Below are 21,477 nucleotides of genomic sequence, written 5' to 3' on the forward strand. Positions count from 1 at the left end.
ACGATATTTAAAGGAATATTTCACTTTTTTTTTTAATTTAAGCATCATTAAAATCACTGCTCCCGAACCAAACCGGGGGGTGTTCGGCTCACTCCCCAGTGACCTACTTCATCATAAGCACCATCATGTGACATGTCCCAGTCAAAACCACTGAAATCTGACAGATCAATAGAAATTGTGCAATGGTCATGTTAAAGTTAAATTCCAGATCTAGTGGTTTTTTTTTTTTTTTTTTTTCACACTCTGCAGCAATATTAAGGGGCTACAGCTGTTATTTCTCTGTTGAGAGAACACAGGATTTAGTACTAATGAGATTCCCAGCTGCTTAAGAGACCTTCCACCATTTTCACTAAATATGTTGAACATTGGAATCTTATTATTTCAATATATCTGAAATATGACAAGCAGGGTATGCAGTGCTTTGCAGAGTCCTAACACTTGGATTTTGAGTATCAGATGGGAGCCTTTATGTCATATGGTTGTGTGTGTACTTCCAATCCATATAGCCACACAGTGCAAATATCTCTGGTGGACAATGGTATTCATGCCTTTCACACTGATCTGGAATGTATGCACAAGTTACATCATATTTGAGCATTTTTAAAGTGCATGTCATGAGAGGAAAACAATACTTCAGTGCCCATTCCATTGTTGGCCTACTCTATATGCTTCTTGTCTGATTATGTTTGGTTTCACTGCTTCTGAGACAGTTTAGTAACAAGGTTACAGCAAATAAGTTGGGGAAAGTTGGAATTCCTTATGTCTAGTCCTGTTCTTAAAGCAGAATGTCACTCTCTCAATCAACATTGACTATTTTTATTCCTTATTTGGCCAGCATTGGTAAGCCTAGATAAGAAATGTGAAAAAAAAACAAAGAAATATAATATACTTTCCTAAGTTACTGTATTTATTGGCGTATTACACGCACTTTTTCACCCTGAAAATCAGTTGCAAATAGTTTGTGCGTGTTATACGCAGATACTGCAATTTGGGCTGCCTAGGTGGGAGTGGGGAGAGGGGCGAGACGAGCGCCATTAGATTACACACAGCGAGAATCTCCTGTTTACTTAGCAGCCTCTGTAATAGGAAGTCCCGTCTCCTGGGCCGGCATTGGACCACTGTTCTGTCTATCATAGAAGCGGGCCAGGAGGCGGGACTTTGTATTAAAGAGGTCGCCGAGTAAACAGGAGATTCTCGCTATATGTAATCTGAAGGTACTCGTCCTGCTCCCCGCCCTGTCCCCTCCGAGGCAGCAGTAATCTGAGGTGAGTCTGCAGATGGGCATTGATCAGGCTGCATTCATGGCAATGGTGAGGCTGCATATGGGCATTAATCTGGCTGCAGATGGGCATTGATCAAGCTGCATTGATGGACAATTATGAGGCTGTAGATGGGCAATGGTGAGGCTGCATTGATGGGCACCGACCCTTATTTTGCTTCAACATTCTTTATTTAAAATTTTTAAGTTTTTTTCCTAAAACTTCTCCCCTAAAATGAAGGTGTGTGTTATACACCTGTACGTGTTATATGCCGATAAATACAGTACTTCCTGGTTTTCAGGCCTAGGCAAATGATGCCGTACCTCCCAGGAGTCTTTAAGAGGGCAGAAATGGTTTTCTCAGCTTGGCACACCCTGCTGCCTGTATGCCCAATTTAAAGACAGATAGATTCCAGGAAGTAAATGCTACATGAATCATCTGCCCTTACTCAAGGTGGCCATGGCCAGAAATGATAGGGGGAATTTTTCTGTGATTTCTCAGCAAAATAAATCATAGATGCATGGATGAATCTGTGAGTTTTCTTTGAATAATAAAAATGAATTATATAGTGTTTTTGGTTTGTGGTGTTGAGATGCAGTGTAGTTCAGGGTCTCCAATTGTTGAAGCTAGCACATCGACATGACAGGCAGGCTAGTAGCATTATCAGAAATGGCAACCTACATATCTTCTATAGGCCTTGTTCACAAGCCATAAAGAACAGGTGTTTTTCACCACATTATTAAAGCTTTCCAAAACCAATATCTGTTTTATAACATTAATAGAACCCACCCAGAGCAGACATATCCAAAATGTGTTTGCACCAGTTCACTTTGCCTTGTTTTTCGTTTCTCCAGCAATGCTTGGCAGGCATTGAAAACTTGCCTGCGTTCAAATTAATGATAGCACATTGAGACACTTCAAAGCTGTTCCAGAAGGTTTTGTTTTTTCCAAAAAAAATTATTACAAGGTGTTCTAAAAGCTTTAGGCCTCATGTAGACTGCTGCTGCTAAACGGACGTTTAGGAGCAGTTGGGCATTTTTTTCAACTGCTCCTGAACTCTCCTCTATGTTATCTTATCAGTACATGTACACAGGGTCGTTTACAGTCATTTCTAGGCAGCTGAGTTTAGAGGCTTTTTTTGGAACGCGAAAAAAAAAAGGGTTCAGACGCTGAGTGTAGAGGCATTTCAAGCGCCAAACGCTTCTAAACGCGGTAACTCGCGTTTTAGCCCCTTTTTCGTTTACAGGCGTTTTTCATTTTTGCCTATTTTTTTTTTTTTAAATGCGGCTAAACGCGGCATGTAAACGCGGCAAAACATACTTTTTAAATGTGGGTTACTATCTGTCAAGTTAATTCAGGAGAGGTTGAAAAAACGTCACGTGTACATGAAGCCTTAGAAAGCATGTTAGCCCCAGTACACACTGGTGTGACTTGGGCTAAAACTTGCGACACACAAAGTAGGCAAATAGGATGTCCTGAAGGCCACACATCAAAACAGACCCACTGTAGTGGCGTGAATAACAGTCTCAGCCTGGACCCCCGCCTGGCCATGTACCCAATGCGTTTCACTCTGTCCCTCAGAGCTTAAACTCTGATTAAGCTCCAAAGAGGCAGAGCGAAATGCTATGTGGGTGTGGCATGGCCGAGGTGGAGGCTGAGACTGCCATTCACTCCAATACAGCAGGTCTGTTTTGATATGCAGCCTCCGGGATATTCTATTTGCCTACAGTTTGAAGCATAGACAAGCTCCTTCCCTGGCCGACAATCGCAGTGGTGGGCACAGGACCAGCATTACATTACAACCTGAGCAGCACATATCCCCCTTTTTCTTTTGTTGTGACACAGAGCCACGTGACAAGTGAAATCACATCCCAGATAGCAAGCAATTAAGCTGCAAGTTTGAAAATGGCTTGCTAAGCTATTGCTAGACTTGCCAGGCTTTACAAGTTTTTTGCACAATTGCAGCAAGTCCACATTGCACGACTCCAGATCAACTTTCTTTACAAACCTTCTGCAAATCTGCTGTAAGTTCTGGTTCAGTTATGTTGTGCAATAGTCATCCCACCACAGGGGTCACTGTGACTTGCAGAGCTCTTGCTGTAGACTTCCCACTGCAACTTTGCTCTTGCTAGAGACTTGCTACACAACTTTGCTACAAATTGTCCAACTAGAACTTGTGCTTCAAGTGCTTTGAAGTGTTGCAACTTGCCAGTGAAAATGTGCAGCAAGTTAACAGGCCTACAATTTAACACTGCCACAAATTTGTGGGAAGTTATCCTTGCTATCTGGAATTATGTTCAATAGTGGCAGTTCCAATCAGTGCAATTTAAGACGCTGCAACTTAAAAAAATTTCCTGTACTACTTTGGTGCGATTCCAGTGCTATAGACTTCTATGTTAACTCCCAGAAGTCGCATTACCATTAGATAAGCAACAGAAACGCCTCCTAATTACATCAAAGACATGCTATAAAAACTTGAGTGGTAAGGAAATGTATGCTTTCTACAGTCATGATGTTAAATAAATCCAAAAAAAAAATCTGTGTGGTACATTGAGGGCGTTAGGTATTGCATGCGCTAGTTAGGTCTGTAGCGCTGGTAGATTTTTCAATCTACCGCTTATAGGTAAATTTAGTGGGTCATCTGTTCTGTACATAGTTCAGATTTAATCTAATGTTAGAATAGCCTCTGTTCCAGCTTGGCTGTGTTGCGTGCAGTTCCACATTGTGCCTGTGGGTGTCGTTGTCATCATAGGTCAGTGTTGGAAAGCAACAGGCTGAAGTGTATGAGTGTTCTTCTGTCCCAGAGATAACTCGGCGGAGGTGGTCCTCCAAGTTGCATTTTGGGAGAGGGTATTTATGGGACAGACGCCATGTTTCAGGGAGCTTTACCTCGTGGCCCTCCTGGCCTAGAGGCATGTGGTAGTGAGTTCTAGCTCACAGCCCTCCGGCCTGGAGGGTTGCATTGCGGCAGCCGAGCGGGTAGACCCAGAAGCCTGTCTGGGGCCTGCTATTGCTGGGATGGTCCGGTGCTGTCTGTCCTGTGGGAAGAAGCCGGACAATTGGGAAAATCCAGGGGAGGACCCATCTTGGAAGAGACCATGCGGAAGGCTGGTTTTAAGAAGGGCCTGGTGACTCGATTGGAGGATGCATCCTAAACTATTCTACCGCACAAGTACTGCCGGGTTGGCTTAAAGGTTCTGGTACTGTGTTTTGCTGTTCATCGAAAACTACTACATCCTGTGGCAGAGGATCGTACAGTTTTGTTTCATCCAAGTCTGTGGCAGAGACTTTTTGTCCGTGCTGCGTTCCGGCTGCTAGGTTGGTGAGAGAGACCTATCTGGGCGGGCAAAGATTTAATCCTGAGCTAAGGATATATTCATCCCAAAGATTTCAATTCCTTGATGCTACGAAAAGGTATTTGAACTTCCCTGCAACTCTTCTTATACCTCTTTCCTGCTACTTCTTCCAGTTATCTCCCATTAAAGCATTGGAAAAGTACTCAAGTGACTGGTGCCTACATTGTCTGATAGTAAGCTCAACGGGACCCTAAACCCGGTATTGGTGAAATTACAGGTAACAAGGTGACGGTAACAGCCCGCTTCAAATCAGCAGCTCCACCGTGAGTTAGTGCTACAGGTCAGTTTGTCATCAATTGCGCTGTACATAGGTCATCAGTTGCGCTGCAGACAATCGCAGACTAAAGGTGTCCACTAAGGACAGCATTTTGTTCCCAGATCATAAAGCAGCCAGATGGCTAAGGCTGTACAGCTTGTAACGTGATCAAGAAAACAGAGCTTCATATATAGAATACTTTATTAATCCCAAAGGGAATTGTGTAGCAGTCATTCTAGTTTCCTTTCACAATGAATACGTCACAATGAGTACGTCAAATATTCTCAGCCACTGACCTGGAAAAAGAATGCATACCAGGAAAGTCCACATGAAGTCAAAACTTCTGATTTGTCTACTTGTTCTGAGTCGGTGACTCAAAAAACACCTAAGCCAAAGATAGCCAAGAAGCTAGCATTTTCAGAAGTAGAAGTTAGCAATGGCCACCTCCATACTTTCTCGGTACATTATTTAACTAAGAAGCATCTGCTTTGATGATAATCAAAAACATTTTAAGGGCTGTTCCGTCATTTGGTGTTTTTCTTCATTTTCCTATTGCTGTTTGTCAGTTTCTAGACTTGGTATTGCAGGTCATCCAGGATCGCTGTAGAGCGAATACAATACTTTTCTAATTAGTGGTGTTTCCCAATAGCATTAGACTCAGCCCATGTCGTTAGCTGGCACATATTTGCTCCTGCCTGAAACCTTATGAAGGAGGAATGATTCCCTTGGTAGAAAAACAGTGTGTGTAGACATATTCAAAACAACAAGTTTACTTATCACTTTACCCTGGAGAGCCATTATTTGTGTAACAACTGTTTAGAGGGTTTGAAAAATATAGATCTCTACCTATTGCTGGTCCTGTCGCTTGGTAATTGCCTTGTTCTGTTGTCCTTTAAAGTGGACCCATAAATAGGCTGTGATTGAGGATGGTGTGGAGGAGTGGACTCGGTTTACTTTTTATCTTATTGTAATGATTTTGGGGGTCAAGGTGCGTTTAACTTGTAAATAAACCACTGAGACATGCTAAGGTTTGGGCTAGATACATAAAATAACAATTTAAAACACAGTTTGATGAATAGGAAAGTAAAAACACCCTCAGGAGGATTTATGTAGAGGCACCTACAGGTCATAAAGCTTTACCGTCATGTGTCCCAGCACCTTTATGGGCACACTCTACAGAGTCATGTAAATAAAATCAAATATCGCAGTGGCATCAGCAGAGCCTGTCCCGACCGGTTTCGTCTCAATAAGACATCATCTGAAGGGGGAGCGCAGAAGTCACCTGGAATCACCTTAAGCACTAAAGTCACCTTGATGCTGCTTAGATCTAAAGCAGATATTACTAAGTATGTGGGACTGTTGCACACAATCCTTATTTGCATAGCACAGACTTTTTGCTTTCCAGCTGACAGCTCCATTGCCCACGGGCCACTGTACTGATTATTGATCATTGGTTGCAAGGTCCTACCTGGCTGATACCATACTCCTATATAGATGTGATAGTCATAACTGATGTATGTGTACTGGTGTTTTTCTTGTATGTATATTGGTTTATCTCCTATACATAGCTTTGCAACACTTATAGCCGCCACACCAGCTTTTTCCTCTACAGCATACCATTTCATTACATGGAGCCACAGGTTGGGCACTTAGGCTCACGTGACATATTCTCTCTATCCTATCTATTGTGGATGGTTCATACTGCCAGGAAGCATCCTATATTATACATCCCCTAGCTCTATCCAGACTCTATGGGCATAGCTGTTATAATAGGTTCATATATAACAATATCCTTTTTGTGTTTTTTCCCTTTTATGACGCTGTATCTGGGATTTTTTTAGGTAGCGCCAGCCACTGAACATGACCCATTTCAAGTAAATGGGGTTACGCCGCAAACGCCCTGCAACTGTGAGCAATGCACGTGGATATGGCATGGTAGGCCAGCATTTTGAGGGTTTAAACAGGCAGTGAGGAGGTGACATATCGCTTCCTCACAGCTTGGCAAATGCAGTATAGCCGCACATATCATCAAGCCCGAATTGTTGCAGACATTCTCTATCTTACATTTAATCTTATAGCTTATCTGCATTGTGCAGTGTCATTAAAAGTATTTTAAAATGCATTTAATGTAGGTACTTGAGTCTGTGCTGATATCATCGTTCTGTATTACCATGTACAGAGGAAAGGACAACACTAGTAACCAAGCAGGTGCTGCTGCATCCACATGTGCTGACAGGTCATGCTGACTGGTGGGGGGTAGGGGAGAAGCATGAGCAGAGAAGACTTCATTGGTGTGCTGCTGCATCTTCATTATTCAATCAGCAGGCTCAGATGTTTTTTGAGCAAGCTATATTGTTGCATTAAAGATGGAGGCTCTAGCCATGCAGTCTGGCAGAGGTGCTGTAGTCCTAAAACCGGATGCATGGAATTACATATCCTTTGGCAGACCAAACAATGGACATGTATGTCAACTGTCTGTTTAGCAACTCTGGAGTTCAGCTTTGAGGATGACACACGGGATGCTATATCAGTTCTGAAAGTTGTCATTTTTGTCTCTTCCAGGGGAAGAAGCTGCCTGCCAGTATTAGTGATGATGCAGAGGAAGGGGAGGTTTCTGATGAAGACAGCGCAGACGAGATCGATGAAGACTGTAAACTCCTAAATGGCGATGTATGTAAGCTGGAACTTGTCTCACAGTGCTGTCTGTCATATGATAAGTATATGTAAGATCACGGTTTCTAAATGACAGGGAAAAGGAATTTAGCATTGAGTTTCAGGAAACACTCTTGCCTTTTAAAGTGGTACATGTCTGAATCAAAGCTCTCCTAAAACTCTCATTGATTTAATCTAACATATCCATCAGCTTCTGTATAAATTTGTATTTATTTGAAAGACATGGTGCAAACTAAGTTCAGGATTAAACTGTTAATTTTAAGGAATGGTATTAGTTCTAACATGTTATGTTTACCAGCTCCTTCCTGAATGAGCACATTCAGCAATCAGTACCAATTGCTCCTGTGTTAATGAAGCATAGTAAACTGTTTATTATTCTTCAGTTTTTAATGAATGAATAGGAGTCTTGTGTACAAAGACTTCTATTCACTCATCTGTAGTGCAGCTGAGGCTGCAGAAAAAGGGAATGGGGACTCTGTGTAATAGTTCTCACTTTTTTAGAAATATTGACAATGTAAAAACATAGAATACAAAATGGCAAAATAAAGTGCTGCAAAATAAACCGTGCTGTAACAAATATATTAAATAACACCAAGCATCCCAATAACACTATTTGTGTAATTAAACACTCCAAAAAAAATGAAATTTCAACAAAATCGAAAAGCAGGTATAGTTTAATCTAATTCCAATACCCAGTGAATCTTCAGATAAAGGTGACTTCATTTCCTTCATGCATTATTTGGAATCTCACTCACCAGAGATATTTGTCTTATCTTATTAAAGATTAGGCTGACATGGCTTGTATCTCCTCCTTCTGACTATGTCAATCCACAAAACAGCCTCTAAAACAGTACCAATCCTCCACAGTCTGTTTTCCTTTACAGCTCCAAGAGATCCCGGATGGATGGATAGAAAGAGACTCGCGTTGTGTAATGCAGTCACCACACGCTATTAAACACCAATAAATTCTACATTATAAAGTAAAATTACAGGCTCAAATTCCAGTATGCTTCCAGAGACCCTTCAAACAAGCTCAAACCAGCAATACACAGGAGCAGACACAAACTGCTTGCCTTCGGCTGCTCTGTTTGTGCTCGGTTCACAATGCTGACCAAGGCTCACACTGAACTCCTTCCAACTCGGCTCACAGCACATAGGCTCCACCCCTACATGTTTCGTCCTGTATGGACTTTGTCAAGTCCACACAGGATGAAGCATATTAGCAATTTGAGTGGTTATTAGTATTAGTATACAGCGGCTATAATTGATTTGCACAGTGGGGTTGTTTTTCAAACATAGCACGGAAGGCCTAATTTGCAGCCGCTGCACCCCAATTGACATGAATGGGACTGCCTGCACAGGGATGCATGGATCACATGTATGCATCCCTGTGCATATAAACACGACTCTGACACAGGCATAAACTTTAGTAAGTCCCATATGAATGAGGCCTTATTGGGAATTTAACAGGAATTTTGTAAGTTATGTTGCTGATAAAAATTAATAAAAACATTTCCTGATGCTTCTTTTAAATATGTGCCCCAATAAAATCTACATTACCGAGGGACCCTTGTATATATTTGTAAATGTAGGTGTTCACTTGGAGCTCAGCTTAAATAAAATGTTCAAAAGGAAAATAATGAATGTCCAGGACATCAAACAAGACATTTCATTAGCATTTCCTTAATAGATTCATAAATGATGTTTCAGGTGAGCACTGTGATGCAGAGGTGACAAATAAATAAAAATGTGCTCAACTAAGGTAATTGATTTCTTAACTAATTCTCATTTAATGATTATTTAAGTTAATAGACAAAATGACCAAACCTGTCACCTAGAAAGTCTACTTAAGAAAATCAATAGAATGCATTGATAGGTACCTCCATGGCATCCAATGCTCTTACTGCAACTGTATCATTGAGATTGAATTCTGTCCACCAATTTTCATGCTGTTTATATATGTGTAGTGGTGACTCTGTAAATACCTGATGAGTTTAGCTGGCCCTCCTAGCCTTGCTATTGGTGATCTGACCTACAGCTGACCCACCATCAGCGACTGAATGGCCTACATCCATGTTGTAACTTTTCCCTGCAGGTTTAATTGTCTCATGGCCAAGGGAGAGAGGGAATTCATTGGTTCCCATAATATTGACAAAAATCCTTGCACTCCAATAGAAATCGATTCAGTCCCTCTCATGGGCCAAGGGTTTGCTTTAAGCTGAGACCAGCAATTAACTGAGCAAGCTTTCTGAAGGTGCTCCACTCTTCTAGCTTCCTTCCAGAACATAACATAAGCCAGTTTCCCATTCCCTGGCACTAGATTCTGGAGCTGATGAGCCTTTCTTGGAAGCAGGCCTGAGGCTACAAGGCTCCTCAAAGTGGATGTCCTTTTCAGTCAAAGTTTAGGAGGTAAAAAAGCAGGCGTAGTATGGCGCTGCCGTTATGGAGACAAAATGATATTTTTCTTCTTTGTAGTAAATGTGTTACCTAGTGACCTTATTCCTAAAGAATTGCTTCTAAAACCTGTATGTGTCAAAAGGTTGAATAAAAACTGTGACTGGTGATGGATTTTTTCTATTAAAAGTGAAAAATGCAACATATGGTGCTCCAATTATTCAGCAAAGGTGCATTGTGCGCTTTAAATTAGGTAATAAATTAGGTAAATAGTTGTGGATATGGATACAATACCACCTAAGTGGAAAGTATAAAAAAGGAAAACAGGAGTAGTATGGTGCTGCCCTTATGGAGACAAAAGGACTTTTTCTTTAAAATAAACAATAGATCTATAATTCCTAAAGTATTGCTTCTAATGCCCCGTACACACGGTCGGATTTTCCGATGGAAAATGTGTGATAGGACCTTGTTGTCGGAAATTCTGACCGTGTGTAGGCTCCATCACACATTTTCCATCGGATTTTCCGACACACAAAGTTTGAGAGCAGGCTATAAAATTTTCCGACAACAAAATCCGTTGTCGGAAATTCCGATCGTGTGTACACAAATCCGACGGACAAAGTGCCACGCATGCTCAGAATAAATAAAGAGATGAAAGCTATTGGCCACTGCCCCGTTTATAGTCCCGATGTACGTGTTTTACGTCACCGCGTTTAGAACGATCGGATTTTCTGACAACTTTGTGTGACCGTGTGTATGCAAGACAAGTTTGAGCCAACATCCGTTGGAAAAAATCCTAAGATTTTGTTGTCGTAATGTTCGAACAAAGTCCGACCGTGTGTACGGGGCATAAGTCTGTGTGCGCCAAATAATTAAATAAAATTTGTGACTCTAAGTACTTACTAATAAAGGTACAATTGCAACATAGGGTGCTTCAATTATTCAACAAAAGTGCATGGTGCAACATCACTAAAGTGACCAGTGTTAAACCATAAAAATGTATACAAAATTGTGCAAATTATCCATCATATATAGTGACTGATGTGCTGTGACCAGTATTAGTTGGATAGGAAAAGTTCCGTTTATGAAAAAACAAGTTCTTTTTAAAATTCCCTTTGTTAGAGGTGCTGCAAGACGTCCGTAGAGGCGGGCTACGGACGTCTTGCAGCACCTCTAACAAAGGGAATTCGTTAACTTTTTCTATGCTTGATTTTTTTCATTTGAAATGTGAGTACATATATTTTATTAAGCTTTTATAAAGGTTCTCTTATGGTTTTACACGATGGGCATACCTTCTTTCCTTTACATGTAATTACTACACCACAATATGCAAGTAAAGTTTGGGGGACATCCTTGATTGCTGCACAGTGGCAGACACTGTGACCATCCATACCCCTGCAGGGGAAAGGAGAATCCGGTGAGTGCAAGCATTGTCAGAGCATGCAGACAAGGCACTAATTAAAGAAACCAGCACCTGGATAAGAAGTTTTCCTACAGATATTTGACCCTCAAAGATTGAACACTTCAAAACAATTTTAAAAAGAACTTGTTTTTTCATAAACGGAACTTTTCCTATCCAACTAATACTGGTCACAGCACATCAGTCACTATATATGATGGATAATTTGCACAATTTTGTATAAATTTTTATAGTTTAACACTGGTCACTTTAGTGATGTTGCACCATGCACTTTTGCTGAATAATTGAAGCACCCTATGTTGCAATTGTACCTTTAATAGTAAGTACTTAGCACCAGTCACAGATTTTTTTTTTTTTTTATACATTTTTTTTATTGCATTTTCAAGACAAACAATACATAAACAACTTAAAAAACTAAAAGAAAAACAAAAAAACAGTGGTGCCTATACAAAGTATACTACACATCACATGGCAAGATATTATAATTTGTGATATTTATCTTATGATGAGTTAACCTATGGCTCACTTCCTCTTATATCTATTTAGAGGTCACTTGAGACGTCAAGTCCTCTCTCCAATCGTAGCACCAGTCACAGATTTTATTTAATTATTTGGCGCACACAGGCTTAGAAGCAATACTTTAGGAATTATAGAGCTATTGTTTATTTTAAAGAAAAAGTCCTTTTGTCTCCATAAGGGCAGCGCCATACTACTCCTGTTTTTCTTTTTTTTTCTTTTTTTTTTTTTTTTTTTTTTTTTTTATACTTTCCACTTAGGTGGTATTGGATCCATTTCCATTTACCTAATTTATTACCTAATTTAAAGCGCACAATGCACCTTTGCTGAATAATTGGAGCACCATATGTTGCATTTTTCACTTTTAATAGAAAAAATCCGTCACCAGTCACAGTTTTTATTCAACCTTTTGACACATACAGGCTTTAGAAGCAATTCTTTAGGAATAAGGTCACTAGGTAACACATTTACTACAAAGAAGAAAAATATCATTTTGTCTCCATAAGGGCAGCGCCATACTACTCCTGCTTTTTTACCATTTTCTAATACTTTCCACTTAGGTGGTATTGTATGTGTAGAGGCAGCAGCCATATCCACAACTAAAATACCCAATTCATTGCGCGGATTTACCCCATACACCTACTACAAAGTTTAGGAGGCACACACTCCTCACGCAGGTCTCCCTAAATTTTTTTTTCTCATTCACTGACAATAAACCTAGTAGTAATTGACCAGGGTGACATAAAAAATCATAACCCATAACATCATATCTTCTTGATCTATCTGCTGAAGACTACTCCCCATAAACAGGGAGAAGCAAACGGTGCCCTAGGCTTAGAGGAAAGTCAAAGAATGCAGAAAGCAATGACAATCAGAGCTCAAGCTAGCTACAACCTAGCTGCCTGTGAAGTTTAGACTAGCAGCACTCCAACCTTGGCAGGTCTGGTGCACATGCACTGGACTTCCTGTCTTGCGATGCAGAAATACAGATGCAGTGTTATTACCCATTACCTAAAATATATTGAGGCCACATTAAGACTAATGTGGTGCAATATTCATTTTGAATAGGCTGCCAAGGTATGACAACTCAGGTTTTAATTCACATGCATCTTTTGTCCAGGTGCACTGCATCACAATGCATAGATGGTTCACATCTGTGCCCTGTAGTATGCTCGCTAAATGTGTTGGGGTGCCATTCATTTTAACAGCACATCGGTTACTGCACATTACCACAATGCTGACCTTAATACAGAGCCCCATACAAAACACAAAGTTAGTAATGATAATACTGATTTTTATTTGTTTTGTTTGCAAAAACCCCATGCTACTCTTATGTTTCTGCTTCTATTAGGCCCCTTTCACACTGGGGCGGAAGGGGGCGTCGGCGGTAAAACAGCGCTATATTTACAGCGGTATTCGGCCGCTAGCGGTGCGGTTTTAACCCCCCGCTGGCGGCCGAAAAAGGGTTAAAACCCCTCGTATAGCGCGGCTATAGCCGCGGTATTACCGCGGTATAGCCGCGCTGTCCCATTGATTTCAATGGGCAGGAGCGGTTTAGGAGCGGTGAATAAACCACTCCTTCACCGCTCCAAAGAAGAGGCTGACAGGAGATTTTTTCTTCTCCTGCCAGCGCACCGCTTCAGTGTGAAAGCCCTCGGGCTTTCACACTGCACAAACAGCGGAGGCTGTTTAGGGGCGGTTTGCAGGCGCTATTTTTAGCGCAATAACGCCTGCAAACCGCCTCAGTGTGAAAGGGGTCTTAGCTTCAAAAATCTCTCAATGACAGCACAGTATGTTTCTTTGGTCAGTTATAGACCAGCTAAGATTTTTGGTAGGCAGTTGGCCATGGCCACTAGTCAAGTTATGCCCTAACCTTCCCTGTGCTGTTGATTTTAAAACCCTGGGCAGCTGCTTGGAACCTTTTTTTTTCTTTCTTTCAGTAAAAGTACTATAAGTTTCAAGAAATTAAATATCCAATTATAAGTTTTAAAAAATGGATGTTTGTTTATGGTGTCGGTGCAAATGTGTCTTAAAGTGTTACTAAACTAACAAGAACAAAATTAGTCTGTGTATGCTGTAAAGCATGCTTGTTATACTCACTGTGGAACCTAAGGGGTTTATCCGCATTGTGTAAGAAGGCTGTTTGATCAGGTCTTCTCTGATCCTCCCTTTTACTGTACCCATTCCATCTGCTGATAGTACAGAGCCTTGGAGGCACTGTGCACAGCTCAGTTTGGTGTGTATTGCTAGAGTTTTCTTGGGGGGAGAGTGCATGTGATCTGCACAGGGCCAATTTGCACTGTCCAGACAGAGGGTCAGGGGTCCTGCAGCCTCATAGGACAGTCAGAGGAGAATGAAAACTCCTCCCACAAGCTTTAACCAGTGCTCGGCCGGACACTGATAGAAGTCATAAGATTGCTATATACTGCTGATAAGAAAAGATATTTAGCAGTTTATATTTACTAAAATAATTGCATTTCCATGTTCTGTGTACTGTGGGAGACCAGATATATTGAATGCAGGTTCTGGGTTTAGTAACACTTTAATTTGGCTGATATCTGTGAACTGATTTGCATCCCTCTCAATCACCATGAATGAAGCTAATATAAAAACTGTTATTTTTAAAGCCCTGTTATTGAAGAGTAACTGTACTGAGACCTGTGCTTACATTCTTGATTTTTTTTTTTTTCCTCTGAACAAAAATTTCCTGGGTGTCATGCTGATCCTCTATCTTTTTTTTACAGCTTTTAAATTCATAGCATGCACAGCCTTTATTTCTCTCTAAGTACGGAAAATGTAGGTCGGACTTTAGAGCGAGACAGAGAGACATAACCTTGTGCCATGTACAAAACTGTGCCCAAAAAGGCTGTTGTGAAAATAGAAAAACTGCAGAAATGAGCAACTTAAAGCTGAATTTCTTGGAAATTGTAAAGCTACCTTTGCAGTGGGGTATGCTAGTGTTTGTATAGGGGAAGATTAAAAAGACATGTTTTACTTACCTTATCCCGTGCTCCCCGGGAGGTTGACAGGTTGTGGGTGGCCCCTCGAAGCTCTCACTTACAACGCGGAACTGGCAGCTAATGGATGGTGTGCCAAAGTGAGGCAGCTTTGAGGGAATGGCCACACAGAAAGCAGGAAGCCTATAGCAGCAAAAGATAAGATGAATACAGAAAGAGAATATTGAATGGCCACCCATGCTCAGACCCAAGAAGCACTCAGTCCCCAATATTCCAGAACACCAAAAAATGCAGTTTTCTCACGGGACTTTTGAGAGTGGTGCTGCATAAAATAGTACATTGAATATATAAAATTACAAAATGTTACTGATGTTTACATAAAAATCAACATATACACTTCCACATTAATTGTGTCTCAATAAAACATAGTTTTAACCAATGCACGTTAAAGACAGCAGCGTGATAAATAATGCACAATCTATTAACAGGTCTCTATTTTGCGGGACAACGCCTACTTCATCAGGAGACTGCTACAGTTGGTTTATGTGTACATCTGTGGAGAGACCATGTTGAATATGCGAACAAATGTTATTTACCGTATTTATCGCACATATTTATTATAACACGCACTTTTTTCCCCTGAAAATAGGGGGGAAATCACGGGTGCATTTTATACGCTGACAGCGTACCTCGGAGGGGAAGGAGGGGGACGGGTACTGCCGGAATTCACAGAGCCGTCATCTCCTCTCCACTCGGCTCTCACTCGGCTTGCACGTCACACACACAGTCTCTCCTCCGCCACCGACATTGGACCAGTGTTCTATCTATCACCACAGGAGCTGGTCCAGTGCCGATGGCTGGACTGTGTATGTGACTGCCGACTGAGAGCCGAGTAAACAGATGACAGCTTGGTGATTTCCTGCGAGAGATGAGAGATGGTGAGCTGCATTGATGGGGGAGATGGGCGCAGATCAGACTGTAGATGGGCACAGATCAGGCTGCACTGAAGCTGCAGATGCGCATAGATGAGGCTGCAGATGGGCACTAATCAGGCTGCATTGACACTCACTGATCATTATTTTGTTTCAAAGTGGTTTATTTAAAAAAAAGATTTTTTTCCCTGAAACTTCCCTCTTAAATTGGGGTGCATGTTATACGCCGATAAATACGGTATATAAAAGAAAAAATACAAAAAGAAAAAATGCAACCAGATCATATTAGGAGATATCTACATTTCCTGTGGATAGAATCTAATGCTATACATAAGGTATACTCACATGGAGGCTAGTGACATAAAAAATTAAAACCGCTTGGTGGAGGTCAAATAAGATGACAAGGGAATCTCAATGCTGTGTGAAAACCTCACAGCAAAGTGTTCCCTCCGGGAGCTGAGGGTAAGTAGGTGACCAGGAGGTGGGGCATAGGGGTAGGACCCCTATGTTTTCTCACAGCTTTGAGATTCCCTTGTCATCTTGTTTAACCTCCACCAAGCTGTTTTATTTTTTATGTCACTAGCATCCATGTGAGTGTACCTTATATATATTGCATTGGGTTTTATCCACTGAAATGTAGGTATATCTTAATATAATTTGGTTGTATTTTTTCTTTTTGTCATTTTTCTTTTTTATAAATAACATTTGTTTGCATATTCGACATGATCTCTCCACAGATGTACACATAAATCAACTGTAGCTGTCTCCTGATGAAGTGGGTGCTGTCCTGCGAAATGCATAGAGACTACTAGTGGTTCCTATTAATGGTTTGTGAATTATTTATCACACTGCTACTTTGAATGTACATTGGTTAAAACTATGTTTTATTGATACCCAATTTATGTGGAAGGGTATATGTTGTTTTTTTATGTAAACTTCAAAACATTTTTAGTATTTTTATATATTCAATGTACTATTTTACTCAGCACCACTCTCAAAAGTCCCATGGGCAAACTGCATTTTTTGGTGTATAAAATCAATACAACTTTTCTGTAATGATACCGTAGGAAAAAATGAGCATTTAACCCTTCCAGTGCATAGAGAACCACACTTCAAGGTAGTTTTACAATTCAGCAACACGAGTCCCGCCATTATTAAAGGCTGGGTGTAACTGTTATATCCCTGTATCCTTTTACTGTGGTTTTGTGTGCATCTATCGGAGACAGGAAAAGGGCTCTGTTTACTTTTGTGTAAAGCAAATATGGTGAACACTGGATATACAGGAGTATGGTGATGGGTGATGTACTGCAATTAAGCTTGCTGCTGCCCTCTAGTGCTTGCTGTTTCTCTGACTGTCAACTGATTGTATGTTTAGGTTGAGAAGATCATAGTTCTTAATTTAGTGCAATATTACAGTTTGAAATTTAGAATTGCATTTTTATTTGTCATTTTGTGTATTGTGACTTTTTACAACTAGTTGGGTTTGAAGCATTTCTAAAAGCTAGAAGACCTTCCAGGTCAGATTGGGGGTCCCTGAAATCCCAAACCGCTTTTCTCAATCCTGTGAAGCCTCGATTTGCACATATTTTGTCCAGTGTGGAACGTTATTCCATGCAGAAAGTATTGTCGTGATTTCACAGCTGGTAAATGAGAGGCAGTGGTGGTTGTGTTTTGCCCTCATTGGCTCAGGGGAAGTGACACACTCTGGATCTTATGTAGGTTTGTCCTAGAACAGTGTCTCATTGAGCTTATGTAATATCATTTTATCACTCTATCATGATACATGTCTATTCCAAACACAAATTCATCCCAACCCAGAGATAAAATTACCACTTCATGGAAACTTGTCATAGCTAATGTACATAAAAAACATTCCTTGAACTAACGTTATCAGTCGTATTCTGCTGTAACTGGCTTAGCGGATGAAAGCCCTAATGGGTACAAGTTCATTTAAAGCCGTATTAAACCAAAAAACAAAGACAAAATATATTTCAGCTTACTTAAGTGTGGTGGCTGTATTATTTTACTCCTTTTAGATAATTTTCCTTTATTTAAAGTAAACCTGTTGATAGGAAACAGAAACTAAACCTCATTTCTACATGAAAGCAAGTACTTCCATGCTGCATTTGATCCACTGTGTAGCACACCTGGGACATCCACAAACTGTGGGAGTATTGCCAAGCTTAATGGTTGGTAGTGCTGGCCCCATTCCTTTCCTCTGGATGTAGTTTACTTACTGGTTAGTAAGGGAGTCCATCACTGTGATTGGCCAATAGATGTGTCCACCTGGAGGCAACTGGTGAGAGCCAGGAAGCTTAGCCAGTTATTTGTAGTATAGAGCACATCCCTAGTTTGGGGGCCCCAGGTGCACATCAGTGGATCAAAGGTGGTGTGCAGGCACTGGGAGGTGCCTTCTAACTGGTGTAAATCACCTTTTATTTCTGTTTCCCTGTTACGAACTTATTTCAACGCAATGTCTGCCTTCATTAGTTCAGTTTACATAATTGCTACTTTCGCAAACCCAATTTATAGATAGAACAACTTTACTTAGATCTGCCAACTTCCATTAATTACTGACATACATGAATTGTGCATGTTTTGCGGCTGAACAGATGCAGGTAATCAATCTACTTACCTTTCTGTCATCTGTCGGTCAGTCTGTCAATGTCTGTCTGGCTATCTACGTGTCTGCCATTATATTGGTTTAGCAGAGCTTTTCCTTGTTCTCTCTGGGCTTTCACTTTTAATTCCCATCTCTCATATTCCTTTAGTGTTCTCGGTTCTCTTCAAATCCCTTCAGTTGCTGAATTCGCCTTTTCTTGATCTTGAGTTGACAGGGAGGCTGGGTGACTTAATGAATTTAGCAATAGGACATATATCCTTTAAGCTCTTGTGTGAGACAGGAAATCCCCCTCCCTTAGACCTGTTTGGATGAACATGAAATGAGATGGGGGTTGGGATTCTGTTTTTAGTATTCTGGAGAATCTGTTATGACTGTGGCAATCCATATATTTACCTCCACGGGAAGAATAGATTGTTTCTTAGCAAGGATCCTTCAGGGTGTCATAAAGACACATTTTATTGATCTGAAAATGTATTTAACTTTCCGCTGCTGTTCATCAGTGAAAATGCCACAAATTTCTCATCCCATACATAAAAATGATGGGCCTTCCTTAAAGATGATAAATGGCCCGTTATCACAAGACACTTCATGCAAGAATTGATATTTATTTCTGTGTGATATTTTTGAGCCATGGTACAGAATGAGCATTATTAGAAGTAATAGGATTACGCAGAGATTGGGGTTCATGTGGTCAGTAGAAGGGCTCATTGTCACATGCAGAAATAAAGCAGAATGCCACCAAACCAAACCTTCTTTTTTTTTTTTTTACTGTCTAAATCCGATGTTCATTAATTCCTATGTAGAATCCATTAGAGCAGTGGTCTCCAAACTGCGGCCTGGGGGCCAGATGCAGCCCTTTACTTGCATTTATCGGGCCCTTTGGAGCATTATTCCCTCCATTGTGAGCAGCAGTGGCGCATAGTTCCTGACACCGACAACCGTGCACTATTGCTCCCACTGACACCAATGATAGGACACTATTCCTCCCACTGACACGAATGATGGGCCATTATTCCTCCCACTGACACCAATGATGGGGCACTATTCCTCCAACTGATGTAAATGATGGGGCTTTATTCTTTCAACTGAAACCAATGATGGGGAATGATTCCTCCAACTGAAACCAATGATGTGGCATTATTCCTCCCACTAATACCAACAAGGGAACACTGTGTACTAAGGTTTGAAGGGCAGTAAACTGGCCCTTTGTTTGGAAAGTTTGGAGACCCCTGCACTAAAGTTTAGTTAAGAAATGCTGCAGTTCTGGTAAAGAGAGAGAGAGGTTGGTGTGATCCAGAGACACGGATAAGGATCACAGTTTGTTGACTTTGGAAAGTCTCATTTTCAGCTGATGGCTTTAAAGCTGAATTCCAGGCAGACATTAAAAAATCACTGAGTGCCGTCATCACAGTTATGTATTTTAATGGCACCTAGAGAAAATACTGTAACCTGTCTTGATATCCACTTCATGTCATGCCCTGTGCAGCAGAGGAATGAGTTCATTGGTTAGCTCCTGCTTCTTCCCTGTTTAATAACTGCTATAGCAAACGTCAGGTCACCAGCCTAGCTCCCCTGCCCAGTAGGGCTATGTAAATCCCAGAGCTGGATATATGAAGATATATAGATTCTGTAGTAGGTAAAAAAAAAAAATATTTTTTAACTGTGTTTAGCTTTTTGCTTAAAGTTCAGCTTTAAAGAGAACCAGTTATAAAGTGGTATTTGTATAACAATGCACTTGTGTCTCTCTGGGGGTCACTATTTTTGCAGTGTTCTCTCCCTCTTTTAGCAGAAGTCCCCCCCCCAGTGTTGGACTGCATTATCTATTACCTAAGCTCAGTTTGAAATAAACAGGACACTGGTGTGGTGAGGGCTTAGCATTGCTTAACCCCAAATTTTTCAAAAATGAAAAGCCTTTCAGAGTAAGTCCACTCTGAGGGGGAAAAAAAGTAATTTCCTTGGGGTGATCAAAGTACATTGCAAGGAATTCAACACATTTTGGTTCTGCTCTGAAGGAATAGCTGCCTGTTTGGCCATGTCTTTTGCAGACAAATTCTGAATAGGAAGGACTGGTTTATTATAATCAGCAGGTGCACTCTTATGCCCCGTACACACGGTCGGACATTGATCGTACATTCCGACAACAAAATCCTAGGATTTTTTCTGATGGATGTTGGCTCAAACTTGTCTTGCATACACACGGTCACACAAAATTGACGGAAAATCCGATCATTCTGAACACGGTGACGTAAAACACGTACGTCGGGACTATAAACGGGGCAGTAGCCAATGGCTTTCATCTCTTTATTTATTCTGAGCATGCGTGGCACTTTGTGCGTCGGATTTGTGTACACACGATCGGAAATTCCGACAACGGACTTTGTTATCGGAAAATTTTATAGCCTGCTCTCAAACTTTGTGTGTCAGAAAATCCGATGGAAAATGTGTGATGGAGCCTACACACGGTCGGAATTTCCGACAACAAGGTCCTATCACACATTTTCCGTCGGAAAATCCGACCGTGTGTACGGGGCATTAGTGTTCTGATGAGGAAAGTTCTAGTGTTGGCATCCCATAAGAAGTAATGAACCCTTCGAGAGTATCTAACTGAACAGGACATTTTTGTTGCAGTGGATGCCTAAATTGTGACTTGTATCTTAGAAGGAAGGAAAGAAATTACATTTTTTGTCTTTTAGTAACAGTAAACCAGAATCGGAGGAACAAAAAGCAGTGGATTTTCCAGCTAATGACAGACATGTGGCACTGCTATTTTGCAGGAATTTTACATGAAATAATCTGGCTGAAAGGTTTGTTTTAAAGCTAAAGTGTGAGCAAAAACTTTATAGGGGCATTTGCTAGTTGCCAATAAAGTCACCTCTAATGAAGTGACCCACTGGTGGCTGCTGCATCTTTCTTGAAAAGAATGTTACTTTTTTTGCTGGTTGGAAGCTGAAAAAGTGGAAACTTTGAGTGGAGAGTGAAAACCAGCTTTGCTTTTAATTGCTGGTGATTGCTGTGTTTGCATTTTTTTTTATTTTTTTGGAGCTTTTTAACACCTTTTCTGTAATCTTTTAAAGTCTTTTTTTTTTTTTTC

The 21,477-nt window shown here is 40.8% G+C and overlaps 1 protein-coding gene across 7 annotated transcripts in view; it reads left to right on the forward strand.

The window, feature by feature from the left end:
* Positions 1-21,477, forward strand: part of PLCH2 (phospholipase C eta 2) — a 1,074,339-nt gene that overhangs the window by 865,153 nt on the left and 187,709 nt on the right. For all 7 annotated transcript variants that reach the window (XM_073602999.1, XM_073603003.1, XM_073603004.1 and 4 more), the window contains one exon: positions 7,434-7,541. In XM_073602999.1, the coding sequence (XP_073459100.1) occupies positions 7,434-7,541 (108 nt within the window). The remainder of the gene's footprint in view (positions 1-7,433; positions 7,542-21,477) is intronic.

The sequence above is a fragment of the Aquarana catesbeiana genome, linkage group LG10, assembly GCF_042186555.1.
Source record: "Aquarana catesbeiana isolate 2022-GZ linkage group LG10, ASM4218655v1, whole genome shotgun sequence".
Lineage (NCBI taxonomy): Eukaryota > Metazoa > Chordata > Amphibia > Anura > Ranidae > Aquarana > Aquarana catesbeiana.